The sequence below is a fragment of the Schistocerca piceifrons genome, chromosome X, assembly GCF_021461385.2.
Source record: "Schistocerca piceifrons isolate TAMUIC-IGC-003096 chromosome X, iqSchPice1.1, whole genome shotgun sequence".
In the NCBI taxonomy this organism is placed as follows: domain Eukaryota; kingdom Metazoa; phylum Arthropoda; class Insecta; order Orthoptera; family Acrididae; genus Schistocerca; species Schistocerca piceifrons.
Window position 1 is genome coordinate 648,466,107 of NC_060149.1, and position 21,959 is coordinate 648,488,065.

At 37.9% G+C, this 21,959-nt stretch overlaps 1 protein-coding gene across 1 annotated transcript in view; it reads right to left on the minus strand.

Moving 5' to 3' along the window:
* The window catches only part of LOC124721152 (5'-AMP-activated protein kinase catalytic subunit alpha-2), a 172,656-nt gene that overhangs the window by 80,972 nt on the left and 69,725 nt on the right, over window positions 1-21,959 (minus strand). The window contains exons 6-7 of the mRNA XM_047245972.1: window positions 19,152-19,257; window positions 5,537-5,642 (exon numbers count right to left, since the gene is read on the minus strand). Of these exons, the coding sequence (XP_047101928.1) occupies window positions 5,537-5,642; window positions 19,152-19,257 (212 nt within the window). The remainder of the gene's footprint in view (window positions 1-5,536; window positions 5,643-19,151; window positions 19,258-21,959) is intronic.

Sequence of the window (21,959 nt, forward strand, 5' to 3'; positions counted from 1 at the left end):
GAGTACACCACTGCACAGTGTAGATGACTGTGACTAGAGCAACATAAACCTACTCTGGTCAAGTCGCATAAATGTAACTGATGAGTATAATGTTCCTACCCAATATATAAATTGCTATTACTACTTTGCATAAACACTATAAAGAATTAGCTTAAGATTTTGGTATAAAATATGAGGAATAAGAACTTTATGGTGACAAATCAGCTATCCTATATTACAAACACAGCTGTTGAACATTTATTCCAACAGTAACATCTGAGTTGATGAACCTACAGAGAAGCACCACTGTCTCAGTACAATGTAAAATCCTTGTGTGGGGGTGGTGACCACATCAAAATTTCTATACCAGAAAGGATAACATGACGACCTGCTGATTGCCTGCATGTAGCCTGAATACAAATCAGTATTGAATCACTTCACGATGAGGAAGGCTGGACTCTTAAAGTTAAATACAATGTTCTGGAGTGGTTTTTAAAGCTGTTGTGGAGTGATGTGTAATATTCAATTAGCATTTTTGAGCACACATTTTGATGGCTTTCTTTTATTGGTGGATATAAATCAGCCACTTACCACATACAGAGTTTCTGCAACAGAAAGAAAGCCTCATGAATTGCTTATGGTGGTGATTAACTTCATTGCAATACTCAAGGGTGAGTTAGGATTGATACTCGAGAACAATTACTATGAAACTATCATGCTCTCTAGAACTTATGCACCGTAAAATTTATATGAGGGACACATTTAAAACAATTTTTTTCTCAGTTTCTATGAGCCCATGTGGTTAAAGGCTGTTAGTCCAAAGAACATAGAATTCTGATGGAATTAAAAAAAAACTTTAAAACAAAAGATTAATGACAGTATATAACCGGAGTGGCCAAAACATGGCACGAAAGGCTTGCTTATCTTCTATGTGCACAACCTTCCTGTCACCTTTATATGCTGTATACAGTAGATATTTCCATTATCCACAAGTTATGCAGGGAGTTCTAAAAATTATCATCTACATCTGCTCAAATGCCAAGACAGACAGATTTTTCAGTTCTTCTATGATGAATTTGAACAATTGTGATTTTCTTGATGACATGTCTTGGTATTTCTTTGTATAAAGGCTATCAGTAGGCTATGTTCTAGGCAGCCTGTTTCAATTACTGGATAGAATCAAACAAATTCTGCCAAAAATGAAAAATCCCTGAACTTGACAATCAGTAGTAGTTGTTAGATATGGCTTTTAGTTGTTATATATGGCTTTTGCTACAGAGGTTCAGCATTTAAAAACAATACACATATCATTGCATGGCAGTGAAAAACTAATTCCTGTTTTAATAGAAAGGGTGTTCAGTTCTCATAGCATATTATGACTATTTTGGAAAGATCAAGAGGCTAAAACAATTGCTCACTTCAAATGTATGAAGAAAATTAATGAAATCTCTACTGAAGTTCAAGCACAGACAGAAAATTATTTATGTAAAATGTCTGAGCTCACAAAACAAATAAATGTCATACTCTATACAGAATCTTATTGGTATTCTGTCAGGTCCAGTGGCCTTTCCTCTTTTGAGCAGTTTCAGTTGTTTTTCTATCCCATTGTCATTTATTTTGATATCTGTCATTCTGGCATTCATGCAACAATTTAAAAGAGGAACTACAGAACAATCTTCCTCAGCAAAATAGTTTTAGCAAATGATGTTTCGTATTTCAGCCTTCTCTCTGTCATCCTGTGTTTTGATGTCATTATGATCACAGGGTCAACAATGGGTTTGATCCATATACTAGTTTAACATTAGACCAAAACTTCTTAAGATTTGTCTTTCAAGTCTGTACATAGAATTTTACTTTTGACTTTGTTGAACACTTCACGCATGGCTCTCTTTGTGCTAAGTTTGGTTTTGTTCCATTTTTGTTTGTCTGTGAAGCTTTGGCTATTTTTAAATTTGCAGTGTTCTTTTTCATAGCACTTTTCTAATGCAGTTGTCCAGTGTCAAGAGGTCTTTGCCACCACACACAACTTTGTTCGTTACAGACATTAACATGGTACATTATATGATCAATCCTACATGGAGGGTGAACACAGGACCTACACAATAGTAAATGTGTAGCCACTGATATGAGCTTACATAATGCAAATTCTCTTGCTTTTTGCATATGTTCTTTCTCTCCATAGCCTGATTTCGCCTTTTTGTTTCACCCTCTCTGCCAATCAGTAACAACTAGAGTTCTTTTCCTTCTGTTTCCTTCCCTTGGTTCTAATTTCTAGATGTTCCAAATCATATCTACTCCTGATACCTCATTGTTAATTACTATTTTATCTGGATTACCATCATGTCCTGGGCATAGTATCTCAGCCTCTTTGACATCTGTTACTCACATAGTCAAAGGACATGTTTACTTTTAACATCAACAGTTGGCTGTGTGTATTTTTTGCATGTCAGAAATGCATCCTAATTTACTGAAATATGTTAGTGTTATCTGCATACCAACAGTGAGTTTTTTTTGTCAACAGTGCAATAACACAATCATTTACAAGGAATGCCTGCTTACATAAACTTATTTTCTTCTATTGTGTGACACTAGGTAAACTATGACAAAATTTGACATACCAATATGCCTTTTGAGAGATTTCCTTTGTGATTTGTATAGTTTTTGTTACAATTTAATTTATAACATAAGCTGACTGGGCTGGTAGATTTTAGGAGATTATTTTGTGTTGTTTGGATTTTGTGATAAGAAATTCAGATTTTACCTAGCTGACGTGTCTACTGGATTATAGTTTTCTGAAAATTTGATTACTGGCTTCGTAAGTGACGTAAAAGAATTTTGATTAGGATTCAGTTTTCGTATGTATTCAAACAATGTTTTCCAGGAAAAATACATGCCTTTCTAAGTAGATGAAAAATTCCCTTTGTTTGAGGGAGATTCAATCACAGAAATCAGAGGGATACTATTGGACCTGAAACTAGGTAACACCTGCTAATTTAGTATTCTGTGCCTAACGGAGTTCAGGGATCAACTGTGTGTGTGTGTGTGTGTGTGTGTGTGTGTGTGTGTGTGTCAGAGAGAGAGAGAGAGAGAGAGAGAGAGAGAGAGAGAGAGAGAGAGAGAGAGAATTAGCAGTGACAGAAATAGCTTTCCTGCATGCACTCGAAAGCAAAGGAAAACTTTTGTTAATAATGTCAACTTGTTGTAACACAATCATTTTGGCTTAACTAAGAAACCATAGCAAGATAACACTGTAGCACAATCAGCACAATCAGAAATAGTAGCAACATTGTTGCTGGTGGCAGAATATTGTTCTTCATGTTTGATTTCCACTGAAACAGAAAACAGTGTGTATACAGTTGAAAGAGAGTTACGGGTGATTGTTTTCTAATGGCATGGCACTAGGCCAGCACGACTCTCCACTTATTGTTTCCTAACAGCATGGCATAAGGCCAGCATGACTCTCCACTGGTCAAATTAGACACTCAGCAAAAACTTAGAAGACATGAAGCAAAATGATCCACTTACGTGTGGTATTGCAATGCATTTGTTTCATGATTTATGGTGTCATATTGATGTTGCCAGCAGAAGCTCTCCAGCTTACCTTAATGGAGTAGTAGTCCTAGACAAAAGGATACTGAGGAGAAAAGGCGCAGCTGCAACCTATGGAATTGTTTCAGAATGAATTTTTCACTCTACAGTGGTGTGGACATTTTTTTGAAAATTGTTGGTAGAATAAAATTATGTGATGGACTGGGAGTCAAACAAAGAACTTTGCATTTCATGGGCAGTACTCTTACTGACTGAGTTATCCACACACAATTCATGACCCTCCCTCATAACCTTACTGCCTCCAGTACTTGTCTCCTACCTTCCAATCTTTGCAGAATCTATCCAGCACAGAGAGCTGGCCCGAAATTCATTGTACAAGAAATCTCTACAGTTTGCAAATCACTTCATATATACACACATAAAAAAAAGTTTTGCATCACCTCAGTTCCGAGAGTTCCCGAACCTGTACAGAAAATTGTAATAGAGATCAACATAAACATCATTTCCACCCTTTTTATTGCTCATGAAAACCACACATTGCATGTTGTACCACCATACAGTGAGACCTTCAGAGGTGGTGGTCCAGATTGCTGTACACACTGATACCTCTAATACCCAGTAGCATGTCCTCTTGCATTGATGTATGCATGTATTTGTCGTAGCATACTATCCACAAGTTCATCAATGCACTGTTGGTCCAGATTGTCCCACTCCTCAACAGCAATTTGGCATGGAGCCCTCAGAGTGGTTGGTGGGTCACATCACCCATAAACAGCCCTGTTCAGTCTATCCCAGGTCATGTCCGATAGGGTTCATGTCTGGAGAACACGCTGGCTACTCTAGTCTAGTGATGTTGTTATCCTGAAGGAAGTCATTCACAACATGTGCACAATGCAGGCATGAATAGTCGTCCATGAAGATGAATGCCTCGCTAATATGCTGTCAATATGGTTGCACTATCGGTTGGAGGATGGCATTTACGTATTGTACAGCCGTTACAGCGCCTCCCATGACCACCAGCCGTGTACGTTGGCCCCACATAATGCCACCCCAAAACAGAAGGGGAGCTCCACCTTGCTGCACTCACTGGGCAGTGTGTCTAAGGCATTCAACCTGACCAGGTTGCCTCCAAACATGTCTCCGACAATTGTCTGGTTGAAGGCATATGCGACACTCATCGGTGAAGAGAACGTGATGCCAATCCTGAGCGGTCCATTCGGCATGTTGTTGGACCCATCTGTACCATGCTGCATGGTGTCGTGGATGCGAAGCTAGACCTCACCATTGATGTCGGGAGTGAAGTTGCGCATCATGCAGCCTACTGTGCACAGTTTGAGTCATAACACAATGTCCTGTGGCTGCACGAAAAGCATTATTCAACATGGTGGCGTTGCTGTCATGGTTCCTCCTAGTTATAATCCATAGGTAGCAGTCATCCACTGCAATAGTAGCCATTGGGCAGCCTGAGAGAGGCATGTCATTGACAGCTCCTGTCTCTCTGTATCTCCTCCATGCCCAAACGGCATTGCTTTGGTTCACTCCGAAATACCTGGACACTTCCCTTGTTGGGAGCCCTTCCTGGCTCAAAGTAACAATGCAGACATGATCGCACCATGGTGTTGACCATGTAGGCATGGTTGAACTTCAGACAACACGAGCCATGTACCTCATTCCTGGTGGAATGACTGGAACTGATCGGCTGTCAGATCCTCTCTGTCTAATAGGCACTGCTCATGCATGGCTGTTTACATCTTTGGGTGGGTTTAGTGACATCTCTGAAAAGTCAAAGACAGACACACACACACACACACACACACACACACACACACACATTTTCTTTCTCAATTTTATTTTTCAGTGAGGTAAAGATTGAATTCACAACAGACAATAACGTCTAAATGGAATTAGTACAACAATCTCACATTAACAAACACTTATTTTTCTCAAAGATAAGAAACTACAGTTCTTCATCTGATAATAGTGGAAATATTAAATAGCACCACATTACCTCACAAACTTCATTAACTGCATCAGTATCAATAACAGACGCATCCTGTTCTACTGGAGATGGAAATAAGTATGCTGGTAACTCTTTCTGGAACCAATCATGTTTCCTGTAATAGTATATAAAAACACAAAATGAAACACCAAAGAAGGGAAATACGTTTTTATAGGCTTTTTAAAAAACTATACTGCTACTTCAATTAGTATTTTCTTACATAAATTAGTGCAAGCCTTGACTATACATTTCTATTAAGGAAAGAAGTAACTAATTAGTAATATTATTCAGACAGTACACTTAAAAGCACAAAAATTGGCTGCAAAAATCACAGCCAGAGTTGAAGCCCTGTACAGCACTGACACGAATGAAATTCAACATGTCAGCTTTTCAGTCTATTTTGGGGACACACTTAAAAAGAAATATCACTTGATATATTAATTGTAAATGGCTTTTTCCAGCATTCTAGACCTATACAAAGAAGAAAAAAAAAAAACTTTTCTGCAAATTGAATATGAGCTCACTGCTAAAAAATTATGTTGCATAGCAATTAATTGGAAAAAAATTCACTGTTGGCCCTTCTAGTTGAAAGGACAACACAGAAACTTTCTGTAAATAGTCTGAGAATATGATTTTTGTGTGGCGTCAGACAATTTGTTAGCTAAGTTTCTTAACATGTCTCTTCCCACCACTATATTTGCATAGTTTTTCTGTACTACCCTTTGCAGATGATGCAAAGGGGGTAGTTAAGCATAGTGCTGCATCTCTTGTAGCTTTTCCTATGTAACACTCATTTTATCCCCACACGGTACTCCCTATTACAAGAGGCGTTGCTCTGCGGACCGAGTCACAGTGTAATAACCGTTCATTGGGAGTAGGGAAGTCCTAATCCACACAAGGATCAGTTTAGAAACCAGCAATTGCCAACAAATCTACTAAACATACTATGCCATAGCTAATAATAAATTAGTAGGACATCTTTACTGCTTTCAAGTACCCAGAAAGAAAAAGGGAACACAAAAAGTTACAACACAGCAATCCACAAGGGCACAAAAAGAAAAAGAAACATATATTTTTGACATCACTGGATGGAAAATTCAAGGTACGGATTTTAAGAATTTAGAACTAGATCAACTCGTAGAGTGAGAGTTCATAAAAACTGTTGTAATAACAAAACAAAAGAGAAAGAAAAAGAGAGAGAGAGAGAGAGAGAGAAGAAATAACTGATCATTGATCATTATAGACAAGTTTGCCACGGAATTAGTATCAACAAAACAGCAAAAAGAAGAATGGAATTTACAATAAGTAAGTTACCAGAACAAATATCAACAATTATACTTTTTTTGGAATGAAAGGATTATCTAAATGAGGTTAAAATTGATGTTAGGGTAGCCAACAATGATAGGAGTATGTGCATCAACAGAAGATGAGGGCACAGAACATGAAAGCTTCAACTCTATGTTAAAGGAAGTTATAAGAAAAGTTGACCAAATAGATTATTTAATATTAGTTGGTCATCTTAAAGTCATAGCCACATAACAATGCTATATTCTGTTGGAATACATGGTGAACACTGGTTACCAACACAGGAAGAGGTCATTAGATTTTATAATTTATAACAACTTAAAAACCACAAACACATTTTATTACAGCCACACTTAGTCAATTTGAAATTCTTAGTCCATAATAGATTATATAATAGCAAATAATAAAATATCAACCTTTCTCCTAGGCACTTGAGTTTACAGAAACAGACTAGTCTACTTATTACTAATGTCAACATGATACTATCCATGAAGGTGTTTAAAAAAAAATTAACACCAGAAACACCTGTGCTGATGGCTCTTTTACTCTGAAAAGTATGAACAATTTAAAAGAAAAACACATATTGTGTCTATCAGTTAAGAGGAAGTATCTGATTGTGTAGAAAGATAAAACACTGAAATTTCAGCTGATGACAAAACACCTAATCATATTATACAACCAATTTATACATTCTGTAGAAAAAAAATGATCTCTGGGAAATTGGGATCAGAATTTTCTGAATAGAAGCCACTAAACTGCAGCATTTAATGTGGTTGACCCATTCATCACTTTACCAGCAATATCAATGCAGCTGTAAGACAATGGAGATTAGCAATTCATGACAACATTTAACTTCCAAATGATTATACCTTGATACATGCACATGATTTGATTCTCTTTGTTAGTACTGGTGAAGAACTGCAATACTTCATATACTATCCAAATTTTACAGTAAAAAGGTATAATAATTTCAACAACAAGAAGTCAAGTCATGGGCTCCAAGGGTTTTAAATACTGAGACTCTGTATTGCCTTATGGAGATGATAGATATATCCTACAAAATTCAACACTGAGAATCACCAATAGGTTTTTCAAAACAACAAAAGTTCAAAAACAGACACAATTAACAGTTTATAGAGTTTTAATGATCAACCCTTGTTTATTACAATGAATAAAATACTACTTAACACTACGAAAGTAAAACCTTCACAGCAACTACAATGAAATTTCTGTGGAGAACTGCCATCTATAAACGTCTATTCCCATAAACCATGGTCAAAGGGCTTAAAGTAACTGTTATCATAGATTACCATAAAAAATGCAGACAGAACTGGCTTCCACATGTTAACAGTATGAAATATTTCAGACTGCCACATCACATTATGCATTACTAGTACAGGAAATTTCATGAAAATAGTAATGTGAAATTAGCAGTTTTTACTGAAGTAAAGTGAAGTCGGCGATTTTTACAAGATATTGCGTGAAATTTGCAATTTTTCCAAATGAAAAATGTTAAAAATGTGAGGGCAGCAGTTTACTAATGTTTGTAACTAATACTTATTGAATGTTAAAACAGTGCTTTCAATTATAATCTTCTCAAGGCTGTGGTTCATGTAAAATCTTAAAATGACATTTCATTCCGTGTCCAGCAAACTTTGATGTGACAATAACATTGGCCATAAAACAACACTAAATTTCACAATCAACAACACCGAATTTGACAAGAAAACAATCAATTTGGCAAAAAATTAGCACAGATTGAGGCAAAAATAACACCTAATTTGGCTAGAAAATAGCATCTAATGTGGCAAAAAAACAGCTAACTTGACAAAAATAATACCAAATTTGCCAAGAAACACTGAATTTGGGGAAAAGAGAGACAGAATTTAGTGAAAAAAAAAAAAAAATTTGGCTGAACATACAGTGAAGTCGGCAAAAAACTGCACCGTTTGTTGCACAAACTAAAACATAGTTTGGCAAAAAAACACTGAATTTGGCAAAAAAGCAACACATTTGGCAAAAGAATAACAGATTAGCAAAATAATAACAGATATTGCAGAAACAACACCAAATTTGGCAGAAACAACACCAAATTTGGCAAAAATAGCACCAAATTTGGGCATAAACTAATTAAATATCCCCAGAGCCATACACATGTGAACCTGCATACCTGGCAAAGCTGTCAAATTGACCCCTCCCCTCCACGTAAAACTACCTTCCTACAGCTACTGTACATTGTTGTGTTACTCTAGTGTCAGGGAGAATGACCTCTTCCATGCAAACCAGCATGGATTCCTAAAACACGTGACAAGTGAAACTCCTTGTGCTTTAGTCATGTGACATTTTGAAGGCCATGGATCAAGGCAGTATAGGTGGATACAGTATTTCTTCACTTCCAAAAAGCATTTGACTTGGTAAAATACCAATAACTATTAACAAAACATGATTATTTGGAGTATCAAACAAAAGTTATGAATATATCTAAAAACAAAGATGATGTGACTTACCAAACGAAAGCGCTGGCAGGTTGATAGACACACAAACAAACACAAACATACACACAAAATTCAAGCTTTCGCAACAAACTGTAGCCTCATCAGGAAAGAGGGAAGGAGAGGGAAAGACGAAAGGATGTGGGTTTTAAGGGAGAGGGTAAGGAGTCATTCCAATCCCGGGAGCGGAAAGACTTACCTTAGGGGGAAAAAAGGACGGGTATACACTCGCACACACACATATATCCATCCACACATTGGTGTCTGTATATGTGTGGATGGATATGTGTGTGTGTGTGTGCGAGTGTATATCCGTCCTTTTTTCCCCCTAAGGTAAGTCTTTCCGCTCCCGGGATTGGAATGACTCCTTACCCTCTCCCTTAAAACCCACATCCTTTCATCTTTCCCTCTCCTTCCCTCTTTCCTGATGAGGCAACAGTTTGTTGCGAAAGCTTGAATTTTGTGTGTATGTTTGTGTTTGTTTGTGTGTCTATCGACCTGCCAGCGCTTTCGTTTGGTAAGTCACATCATCTTTGTTTTTAGATATATTTTTCCCACGTGGAATGTTTCCCTCTATTATATTAATATCAAAAGTTATGAATAGATTGAAGATTTCTTGATAGGGTTGGTTGGTTGGTTGGTTGTGTGGGGGAAGAGACCAAACAGCGATGTTATCGGTCTCATAGGATTAGGGAAGGATGGGGAAGAAAGTCGGCCGTTTGATTTAGGGAAATCACAGAAAACCTAAATCAGGATAGCCGGACGTGGGATCGAACCGCCGTCCTTCCAAATGCGAGTCCAGTATGCTAACCACTGCACCACCTCGCTCAGTTTTCTTGATAGGGATCAGCATGTTATCTTGGACAGAGAATAATCAATAGAAGTAAAAGTAACTTCAGGAGTGCCCCAGGGATGTCTGTTGGGACCTTTTGTTCATATTATATATTTATGACCTGGCACACAATATTAATAGCAGCCTCAGACTATTTGCAGATGATGCAGTTGTCTGCGATGAAGTATTGTCTGAAAAAAAAAATTGCAGAAACATTCAGTTAGATCTGAATAAGATTTCAAAGTGGTACAAAGTTCAGCAAATTGTTTTAAATGTTCTGTAATATAAAACTGTGCAATTCACAAAACACAGAGAAGTTGTATCCTATGACTACAACACAAATCAGTCACATTGGAGTTAGTGGACTCATATAAATGCCTGGATGCAACGAAGTGTATGGGTTTGAATGTAATATTCACAAAGGCTGTCATCAGAACGAGTAAAGCAGATCAGTTCATTGGAAGGATACTGGCAAAATGGAATTGGGCACTTATGGTCTGCCAGAATGTATTAGGCGGTGACAATGGACTATACAGTAAACCCCCCCCCCCTTTTTACACTTTTCAGCAGACTGACCCAAAAAAGTGTAAAATCCAGGAAAGTGTAAAATACAGGAAAGCATAGGAAACATACCAAATGAAAATGAATGATTTACTCTTACTGACATTCTCTTTATAGTGTTCAAAACATGAAATTTAAACAATTTAAATTTTGCCTATTTAAAAAAGCTGAAATAATTAATTTTTTTGTTCCTTTCACACAGCAATTAGTTCTACTTGTCTCTCCACAGTATACAAAACATCAATCACAAAGGCAGTGGCTCAGTGCTGACACAAAACATGTGCATGAGTTTCCTTCTTCATGTTGAATATGTCCAATAGTGTAAATAAAACATGGAAGCAAAAGTCTTTCATGAAACCACATTAAAAAGACATTTGTGTTCTAATGCAAGACTTATTACTGATAATCATTATAAAATTACAGTAAATAAATCTTTTGACACAATATTAGTTAAAACACTAAAGTTGGCAGTCTTCGTAAGTCGAGAACAACAGGCATGAAATATACTGCTTCTTGCCAATAAAGAGGTCACACAGTCTGGGGAAGTCCTCGGTGAGAGAGAGGGCAGAAACTGTTGTCATGTTACGGAGCATCTTGTGGAGGACTGTTTACGTTGGTTGTACCAATCTAACACTGTGTGCCCAGTACGGATTAGAGTATTTCACGCAGAAGTAAAGACGATTTGTGAAAGCCCATTATAAAGACATCCATCTTAAAAAGTGGTGTTTATTTGTGTAAATTAAATTTAAGCTGTTGTAACACAATACAATGAACAGAAGGAAGGTTGCTACTAGAGTCACTATCATCAGATTGTGATTATCATTAAGGCAGTAACTAAGCATACTTTCCCACCCCATTGGTCATGACCCAATGAACACCGACAATGAAAATCTTGCTTACTGTGCTAATGTTACGTTACATGATCAATAACTTTGCATATTGTCTGTGTTTTCTGCTTTGTTCCAAAGCTGACTTTGAGCAGGAATGTGTATGAAAATCAATGTTAAGGATTATGACAACTTCAAAGAAAACTTAAAATGATGGAAATGTTGTAATATGGAATTTTTAATGACAGGAAAGCACTGTATTGAGAGAATAGGACTTCCATTGGAACTGACAAAAATGAATGTAAAAAGTGGGGAAAATGTAAACAGCAGGAATGTAAAAAGAGGGTTTTACTGTACACAGATTTTGACAGATCTGATGATGGGGGTATACTGAAGTGTGCAATAATGATATGCTAATAAAAATTATATTGTGAGCAAGACCAGAATATCTCCATTGCTAAAAATAGTTGCAGATCTCCTAAGAGACTTTTTGTCAAAAGTGATGAAATGGAGACAATCTATAAAGAAGGCTGTTCACAAAACACTTTTGCATTCCATCTTAGAAAATTATTCAAGTGAGTGGGCCCCATACCAAATATGACTAACAGGGGATATTGAATGTGTACAGAGAAGTGGGGGTTGCAAATGGTCACAAGTTTGTTTGACTCACAGGAGAGTTTCACAGAAATCCTGAAAAACCTGAATTGGCAGACACTTAATGAGAGATGCCATTTACACCTTGAAAGCCTACTTACAAAGTTTCAATAACCAGTATCAAGTGATGAAACCAGAGATATTCTTCATTCCCTTATGCATCATTCCAATAGAGATCATGAAGACAAGTCTGGACTAATTGTAGCATACAATGAGACATTTAAGCATCCATCCTTCTCACATTCCACACACAACAGGAACAGGAAGAAACTCAAACATGCATTAGTATGCTAGGTACCTTCTGCCATGCACTTCGTGACACAGTTTCATTCATGCTAGAACAAGAACAAAATACCTAATACGCAAGTAAGGTGGTGGTCTTATGATACTGGATGCTTTAGAGGTGCAGTTAGTGACCAATGGCAGAGCATACTTTTGTTTACACGAGGCTTCAGCTTTGATGAACTGAGTATAGCTGTCTATATGCTAAAAGACTAATGATTCCCGTAATACTATTAATCAGCCACAGAAGGCTTATTCTTGAATTCTTTTTTATTTACATAGCAGATAGTGGCACCTATAACTTGAGAAGAGCAAAAATACTGGCTAGAGGTGCAAGTAAATTACATATCCCCTCCACCTTTTTAACTAGCTTCTTCACCATGCATCTCCTTCCAGTCGGAAGCCTTTGGTCAGATAGCACATTTGCTTCAGCATCCTCTCTGCTCACTGAACTTCATGCTCTTATAATTCCACAGTGAAGTAACAGCATGAGCTCCACTGCTGAACATGAGCAAACTGTGTACGCAGTGAAAGAAGTGCACTGATGGCACATAAACCATGTCAGCGATAGACGTTTGGTAGAAATCGGTCCTTTATGATGTTACGTGGATGAAATGACACTGTGTTAACAGCATGCATTTACTGTTGTGGGTTGAGGGAATGGCCTCTTCTCACAAGCAGGAAGGAAAGAGCACAAGGTGTAGGAGAACATGTGTACCTCACACAATTAATTCTTATACTGTATTTTTCCATTTTTTGTCACTTTTGGAGCTGCTCCCATGTCCTTACCATTGCCAGGGATCTATGTCAGCACCCTCTCAGTACAGCCCTGTATACCCCAAAGAAAGAGATCAATGGGTTGGTCATACAAGAGGTGGATGAAGTTCGTAAGAGGTTGCTGTGTCTGCTACCTAAAAGGAGGAGGATAATGAACAGGATGGTGGTGTGACACAAAACTGTGTTTGGACGCAACATGTTTTAAGGTCAAAACTTGTGATAACTTACTGCTTTCTGTCGACTAACATTAGCTCATTGTTCAGTTACTTTTGACTTAAGAAAATAATGACAAATATATAATGTCTTAGAATTTTGGAGTAAATCTTAATCATGACCGTATATTATGTATTTTAAAATGTCTCCATCCACATCCAGCAAGATAAAACTTACACATTTATAATTCTGCCAGCTCAGTATTGAAATTTGTTGTCATTAGTATCAGTAGCCACAAAGTTCTGCTTTCTTTCCCTACATGGTAGCTTTCAAAACAAGTAGGCCCAAATAACATCTAGTGTAATACCCGCTGGATCTCTTTTAGTCACCTTAAGTTCTGCTTGAATTCATTCATGCATCTCAAAAACAAATCATGTCTCTGATTGTAACTGAACATGTACCAAGCAACATTCACTTTATTTATTGTAAACCCTTTCTGTGGAATAAAGCACTTCACACTCGGATAAAGTGATGAGCAGAAGGCACCAAGTATCAGAGGCAGTCACTGACATGGAAAGGTAGCTACAGCATCCTCCTGGAATCCACCGGCATGCAACACAGATGATTACTGCGGGCTAGTGCTCCTCTAGGCCACCGACAACACCACCATGGAGATGGGGGTACACATTATGACCACAAACATAAGCACACGGTGCTTGTTGTGTGTTGCATCTCCTGCAGCCGCCACAGTAATATGTAGCACCAGCCTTGCCACTAGTATTGCGAGAGATACCACAATTAGCGCTACCATCATGGACACTGATTATCCTTCCACTGATCACATGTTCAACAATCATGAGGAAGTATTCTTGCACTGGTCAGCAATAAAGGGTGACAACAGGCCAACTAGAGCCAGTTCACACAGGGAGTTGCCCCAAGTCACAGTGTCGGCTGCTACTGCCCTCAAGCAGTGCTCTTGTGCCCAGTGCTGTGCTTGGAGTTGCGTCTGAGTGTCCATTCTGTATCTTTATCCGGTTCTGCGCATTGGCCGTCAATGTTTCCACTCCAAGCTGCATCCCAAGTCTACACTCCGGACCTCATGTGAGTTCCCCACAACAGCTGCCGACACCTTCACTCCAGGTGAAGTCTACACAGTTGCTATGCACCTCGTCTGAGTTCTCCATGCTGGGACCGACATCAGTTGTACCCGAAGCCTATCTGTAACTCACTGTCGCTCCCTCCTCTGCCGGCCATGTCTTTGGTCCGTCCGAGGGAGCCATCTCCCTGCAGCATCCACGTCTATCTTCGAGCAGGTATGAGTTTTGGTCTCACTGGTACCTCTCTCCTGGACCATCCTCAAGCTCTCCTGCTCCCCAGAAATATGGCTGCACCCATGTCACCCTCGCAAGAAGTCTCTTAGTGCAACATCAGTGACTGTCAGTGGATGGGAACCAAGTACTGAGTATTCAAGTCTGAATGACTGTTTTATTTTGTTCTGTTTGACTGTAAATAAAATTAAGTTATTTCTTGCTATCTGGGGCATTTTATTTGGCGTGGCTCTCTTAACCATGAGACAGAATGAACACCCACACTGACAGGAGTCCTGAAGTGCTCTGGAACACAAGGTATTCAGAGGTGGACAGCCAGCCAAGACCTCTGTCATAAAACAGTTAAATAAATCATGACTGTGCTTTGATTAGTCACACACTGTCAGCAAGCAAATGAAGCCCATTATGGAAATATTACAGAAAGAATGATATTGACCACTGGATGTGTGTGTTGAACATTGTATTTACCATTAGGACATTGACATATCTGGAAATATATTGCCGTAATGGTAGAAAATTCCTTCTACAGACTACCACCACCTACAATATTGGCAGCTTGTGCAGATTACTGAACTTATGAAGTCTGACATTTTAGGAATCAGCTCTGATTCATCACTGTGGTGATCAGCTGGCAGCCACATTGTGTCCAAAACCTGTGCAAATTTTCTATGGGTCGATGCAATGATGTATTGGATACAAATTGAGAAGGTCACTTCTGGAGACAGTGGCAGCATCTCTGGACATTAGCACTCTCACGTGGAATGGCTTTGATTCATTTATCCTGACTTGTGACAATTATTGGACAAATAACTTATTGATGACATGAGAACTCTTCACTGTAGTTTGCTGAAGAATAATGATAATGATAATAATGTATTTGGTATGCTACACCACAAAAAATTTTAATTGAAATAATGGATTGTTTTCAGATTGATTTTCACTGCGCATCAGTGTGCGCTAATATGAAATTTCCTAGCAGATTAAAACTGTCTGCTGGACAGGACTCGAACCTGGGTTCCTGGTTCAGCATACAATTTCAATTTGCCACAAAGTTTCATAACTGGACTCTTCATGCTTTCTCAGTGGATATGTTGTAAATAGTCTTTACAGGTTTGCCGCTGGATGACATTGTGCAAATTCCACAATATTTCCTCAGAGCAACTGTCCGACATCTTCAGGTAGTTGAATCTTGCTGGTGACTATGTACCTAGCCACCAGCAAGGTTCAACCACCTGAATATGTTGGACAGTTGCTCTGGGGAAATATTGAGGAATTTGCACAATGTCATCCAGCAGTAAACCTGTGAAGACTATTTACAGTTTCATAACTGATTGTTATCAATATGGGAAAAGTGTTAATTGCACTCTTATTTTCTGTTTCCACTTGTAGAAAAGATACAAAGTTGTAACTGAATTAGTCAAACATGACATACTCTTATTCTGAGAAAGTAGACATGATGCCTACAAGAGGATGCGCAACCAAAAATAACTCATGTGCTAGTAACATTAAAAACAGTTATTGACCGTAGAAGAATATTATGTTGCAATCATAATGAGACATTTGACATTCAACTGTGAATAAAGGCCTTTTCTGGACTTTTCCATACATTATGGACTTCTATTACATGGATCCCTGTTGCTCCAAAATGTCTTTTAAAGTTCCTTCCTTTAGTTGTCGTCTCTGTTTTGTCTTACCTCACAAATGCATCAAAGAACGTTTTGGGTTCATCTACTACCCATCTGCTGTCTACACATTCTGTCCACCTCCATCTCAGTTTCACTGTGTATCATAATTAGTGATTCCACATTTAACTATTCTCAAGTAACACAGAATTTTTGCTTTTTTTAGGAAACTATTACAACTTTATCTCCAAAATAGAATGTGACTGCATTTAACAGGTCGGTGGATACAGTTCAGCACCAAGTTTAGGACGTCAGACTTCAAAAATGTGGCAGTCAAGGTGAGGTTCCACAAAGAAAGTCACCAATGCCAGCTATCATTTTCCAATGCCAATACCAATACCGTATTTACTCGAATCTAAGCCGCACTTTTTTCCGGTTTTCGTAATCCAAAAAGCCGCCTGCGGCTTAGAATCGAGTGCAAAGCAAGTGGAAGTTATGAAAAATGTTGGTAGGTGGCGCCACAACTAACTTCTGCCGTCAAATATATGTAGCGCTACACAGGCATGCTTCGTAGGCACAAAGATAAATACTGGCGCCAAAACCTCCGCGTCAGTAAATAAATTAAAAAAAAAAAAAGGTGGAAGACGAGCTTTTTTTTCTCCGCCCCGAGCTTCGACCATTGCATTTTCATACATTATCCAACGAAGTAAATACAAATTCCGTATTGTTCATCTTCGAATGTAGCAGAATTTCAATGTACTATGAAAATCCGACATGCAAGACCGTTTGGGATGTTTGTCAATATGGCCAACTCTACTTTCCGAATTTTTTCCTACCTGTGAGAAGAGATGGTTGGTAATAGGAACCTGATGAAATGTGAATCACATGCAGTATTCTCTTCACCATAAGAATAATACGAATATAAACATTTTGCCATGTATTCTTTCGTGTTTGCTGCTATCTCATTTAAATCCTGCCTGCCTACGAAACTACAGTGAGACAACAGCAAACGCGGAAGAATATACGTATCGTGTCATGTTTATATTCGTATTATTCTTATGCCTAATAGTGATACAGTCAGAAATGAAGCACGGCAACTGACTAGATTTTTAATTCTAAGATGACTAATTTCTGTGCAGAATTTGATGTGCTACAGAACCGGCCGCAAAGATTTTCAAGCGGAGAAACATTTCGCCTAACTCTCGTTCAGAACATGTTCTATCATACGCAGTCTATTATTTGGTTCTTGTTGATCATTATCAAAGAAAGCAGCAGTGTAAGTAACAACAAATAGCAGTCTCTTGCCATTGTTTCGCTAGTGAGACGATTACTCTCTCTTTTTTTTTAATTGTAAGCGGCAGTAGCGCGCACAAAAGCAAGCCATGCCGCGAGCGGCGACAGGCCGTAAACACGCACTATCAGAATGCGACAAACAATGCGTGACACAGTACAGTAATGCATTTTCAGCTTAGAGTGACGCAAACACCTATAACAAAGAAAACAGCACTTATCAGATCAAAGCAAAATAAGCAATCGATTCAAACCAGACGAAGCACGCGAAAAAGGAAGGGTACCCGTATAAATACGGACGGAGCGCCTGACGCATAGCAATGGCTACCTGGTAAAGCTTAACTGCTAAGCTTACGACTCGAACCAAACTACTGTAGCTGTATCGTCATTCATTCGACCTAAATTGTGTCTCATTATTACAATGGACCAACTTTGTTTCGATTTGGAGGTGCGGCCTAAAACTTTACTCTCCCCTTGAATTTCGAGTCTCAAATTTCTGGTGCGGCTTAGATTCGGGAATTTTTTTTTTTTTCCTTATTTCGAGTCTCATTTTTCAGGTGTGGCTTAGATTCGAGTGCAGCTTAGATTCGAGTAAATACGGTAATAGCTTGTGAAATGTTAAATATTACAATAAAGTGATATTTTTCTCAACCAACAATGGTCCAATACAAATATCCAGGTTGCAAGGTGTCCCTTTCAACTCCAAATCTTGCATTGGCCAAGTGTTAGTAGAACACAGTGAGCTTACTCTTCTCAGCTAGCCCCCTTCTGTTCCAGTCTCCAAACCCATCGAAAATGTATGGGTGGCATGACCCAAAGTCAAAAACATGAAGTGATATTTGGAACATCATGTGACAAGATGGCAGAAAATGCTATACTTATTGTACACTTCACAGACTACTTCTGAAGAGAATGTACTTGGTCACTGAAGTCAAAAGCCTTCAGACAGGATAATGAGTGGTGATGGAGCCAAATGTTCTCTCAGAGGCCAAATTATCTTAAATAAGAACTAATATGTTTTCTCTGTTAATTTTGTATTCTCTACAATGCAGTATATTAAATCAGAAACAGAAAACAATTCACCAAGGGAGATTTGAACCATACATAGCAACATGCAGCCATGTTTGAGACTTTTGACAAACTCACTGAGCTACTTACACATCATCCTGGGTTCACCAGTACCGAGGCATTTCACAGCATTGTTCCGTCTTTGACTTTGCTTCACCAATGTAACTGCATTTTCCTGGTCTGTAATACTAGGAATTAGATGGTGCAGGTTTCCTTGTGTGTCTTTAGAGAGTGCGTCCTTGTGCTGAGTGTCAAGAAGGTATAACTCTTTCAATTAGACTCACAATTACAACTGTTCTGTAATGTTATAGCAGTACAGTACACGCTTTTATGTGATTGGCTTCTGCATAACTCTGCAGACAGCTCAAAATTTTGGCTCCGGTCATTTTTTGTGCTATCAAGTGTACAAATCCTTTTTATAGTACATACTCACTTTATGTCTTCAATTGTAGCTCTCTTCATAGGGTCCACCTGAAGCATATGGCAAAGCAGACTAACAACCTGCTTATTTAAGTATTCAGGTATAGGGAATACCCCCGCTGCAATGAACAACAGAAAAACTAGATAATATTACACTGATTACTTTTAATCTTCATTATTAGTGAATAAGAACTCTAAATATTGAAGTCAAACATAAAGCGTATGAACATTAGACAACAGAAAACGAATTTTCTACTTGTTTATCCTCACAACTGGAACAACTGGGAAGAGGGTAAAAGAAGTAGAAAATCCACAAACACTAAATTTTCTGTGCTGGAAGTACCTTCAATTAATAAAAGGGGAAGGCAGGTGAACAAAAAATATGCCAGTTAGTATTTAAAATAGAGTAAGATTAGAGAAGTGCCCCCAAAGACAAGAGGTACGCTGCAGTTGTCAAAAATACTCATACACCTCTCTAAATATGGGTGACTCCACAGATGTCATTAATTACCAGTAAGTCTCTCCTGACAAATCATTTTACAAAATTTCGAGAAGGTAATGCACTCAGGTGTTATCATCCACCTGTGCAATAATGGCGTTTTTAGCCAATCAGGGGACTGAATTAGTCCTCTTCACAGATAATACATGTATTTTTATCAAGTTGAATAAAAAGAAGCTACTGAGAAAATTGTGGATGGCATTTCTGTGGAAGTTATTAACAGGTTTTGTACAAACAAGCTACCTCTAAACTTCAAAAATCACTGCACCAACATGAAATAATAAATAAGGCAAAAAATTTCAAGTTCCCGAGTGTTCATGTTGATGAAAACTTAATCTGGAACAACCACAGAGAAAACTACTCTTCTCCTGTGATAAGCTGTTTTGTCAACTGCAGCAGTGGGAATTTTCTTTACCGAACATTTTGAGTAATGAATCTTACATTTGGATTGCCCTTCACTTAATTACAGTCTATTGTCCTGTGATGACATGTTTGTTATCTGACCATGTGACATTGAAGCTAAGTTTCTCAATCATGTGAATAGCATGTGCCCTAACATCCACTTAAATGTTGGGATTAAGCAGAAGGAAAGTTGCCATTTTTAGTTGGTTTAGGTGAATGTAAACCATGTGGGCAGATCGGCCACACTGTAAACTTTAAGTCAGCACACACCGACTTATATCTCCTAGTGGAGAGCTATCAGCCACTCAAGAAGAGCAGTTTTACATATAGACTGCAGCTACCATTGTTTCTGATACGGATATCAAGACAGAACATCTGAAGAGCTGCAACCAGTATCATTTCTGAAAAACACCCTTCAACAAAACTTAACTCTTGCAATATCTGAAAAGACACAGATAGAGTTATCACCACATAGATTCAGTATTTCTTGAATTTCAAAAAGACTCTGTTTCAATAATACATTGTCCCTAGCAAAAGGAAATATATTGTTACGATATATTTAACCAGGTCTGCAACTGAACTTAAAATTTTCTGGTAGGTTGAACACGGCAAATTATTATGAATGGGAAGTCATAAACACAGTGATTTCATCAGATACCAGAGAAATGTGATAGGGCACTACTATTCCACACTGAACTTAACAGACAGTGTTAGCTATTTAACTTAACAGATAGTTTTAGCTGCAATATCAAACTTTTTTGCTGATGAGACGATTACCTATAAGAATGTATTATATGATAAAAATTATGTAAATTATGATTAAAACTATACATATATGTAAGACCTTGACAAAACATTCCCTTGGTATAATCTAGAGAACTGAAAAGTGCAATAGCCTTTGATTAACTTAATGAGTCAACCATGTGGTACAAATACTTGAGAGCAATAATATATGAATCTACAAAGTGCACTTATCATAAATGTCAGTTCTGGGAAAAGAAAGTGACATTCTTTGATTCACTGGTAGGATACTGAGAGATTTTGATGAGCGTACACTATAAATTGTTTAAGAAACATTTACACACGCAATATTTGAGTACTGTTCATGCGTGCAGGATTCATACTGGGTCAAGTTAACAGTATACATTAAGCAAATATAAATAAGGATGCTGCAAATATTCACTGTCTTGTTTCACTCACAAAAGAGTGTAACATAAATACTGCAGGTCTGGAAATGCAGACAATCATAAAAAACATGCCTAATACTTCATGAAAAACTTCTTTGAAAATGTTAATGATTTTCAAAGCAGTGTCTAATAATATTTTCTACATGTATTAAAGGGCATTGTCTGGTATATGAAGGGTAGTGTCTGGTATACCAAGTCAGAAAGTTATCTACCTTGAATGAAAGTGTACAAGAGAGAAGAAACTGGTGAAACAGAAGTACTGATAAGGGAAGAACATGAAACTGAAATTGTTAGGCTGGTGCATAAGTTTGTAGCATTTTTGTTTCGCATGTTGGTATTCCAGTTGCTATGGGTTTGACATTTTTCACTTGTAGTTCACTGTTGCTATGTGAGTTTGCATATTGGCATTTAGAGATAGTAACTGGAACTGTGGACACTAGAAAATGAAGTTCCAAGTGGAGAAATGAGAACACTTCCGATACATTCTTCTGTTTGAGTTAAATAGAGGGCTGACAGCAACATTTGCACCATGTGTGGCAATAATGCCAATGAACAGAGCATGACAAGAAAATGGTTTTCTCATTTTAAGGAGTATCGTTTTGACATTAGTGACTCTCCATGTTCAGGAAGACCTTTGGGGTTTGATGAAGATCATTTAAATGGGTTAATCCACAATGATCCATTTCAGTATACTTGAGAAATGGCAAATGTGATGAACTGCGATCATTTCACC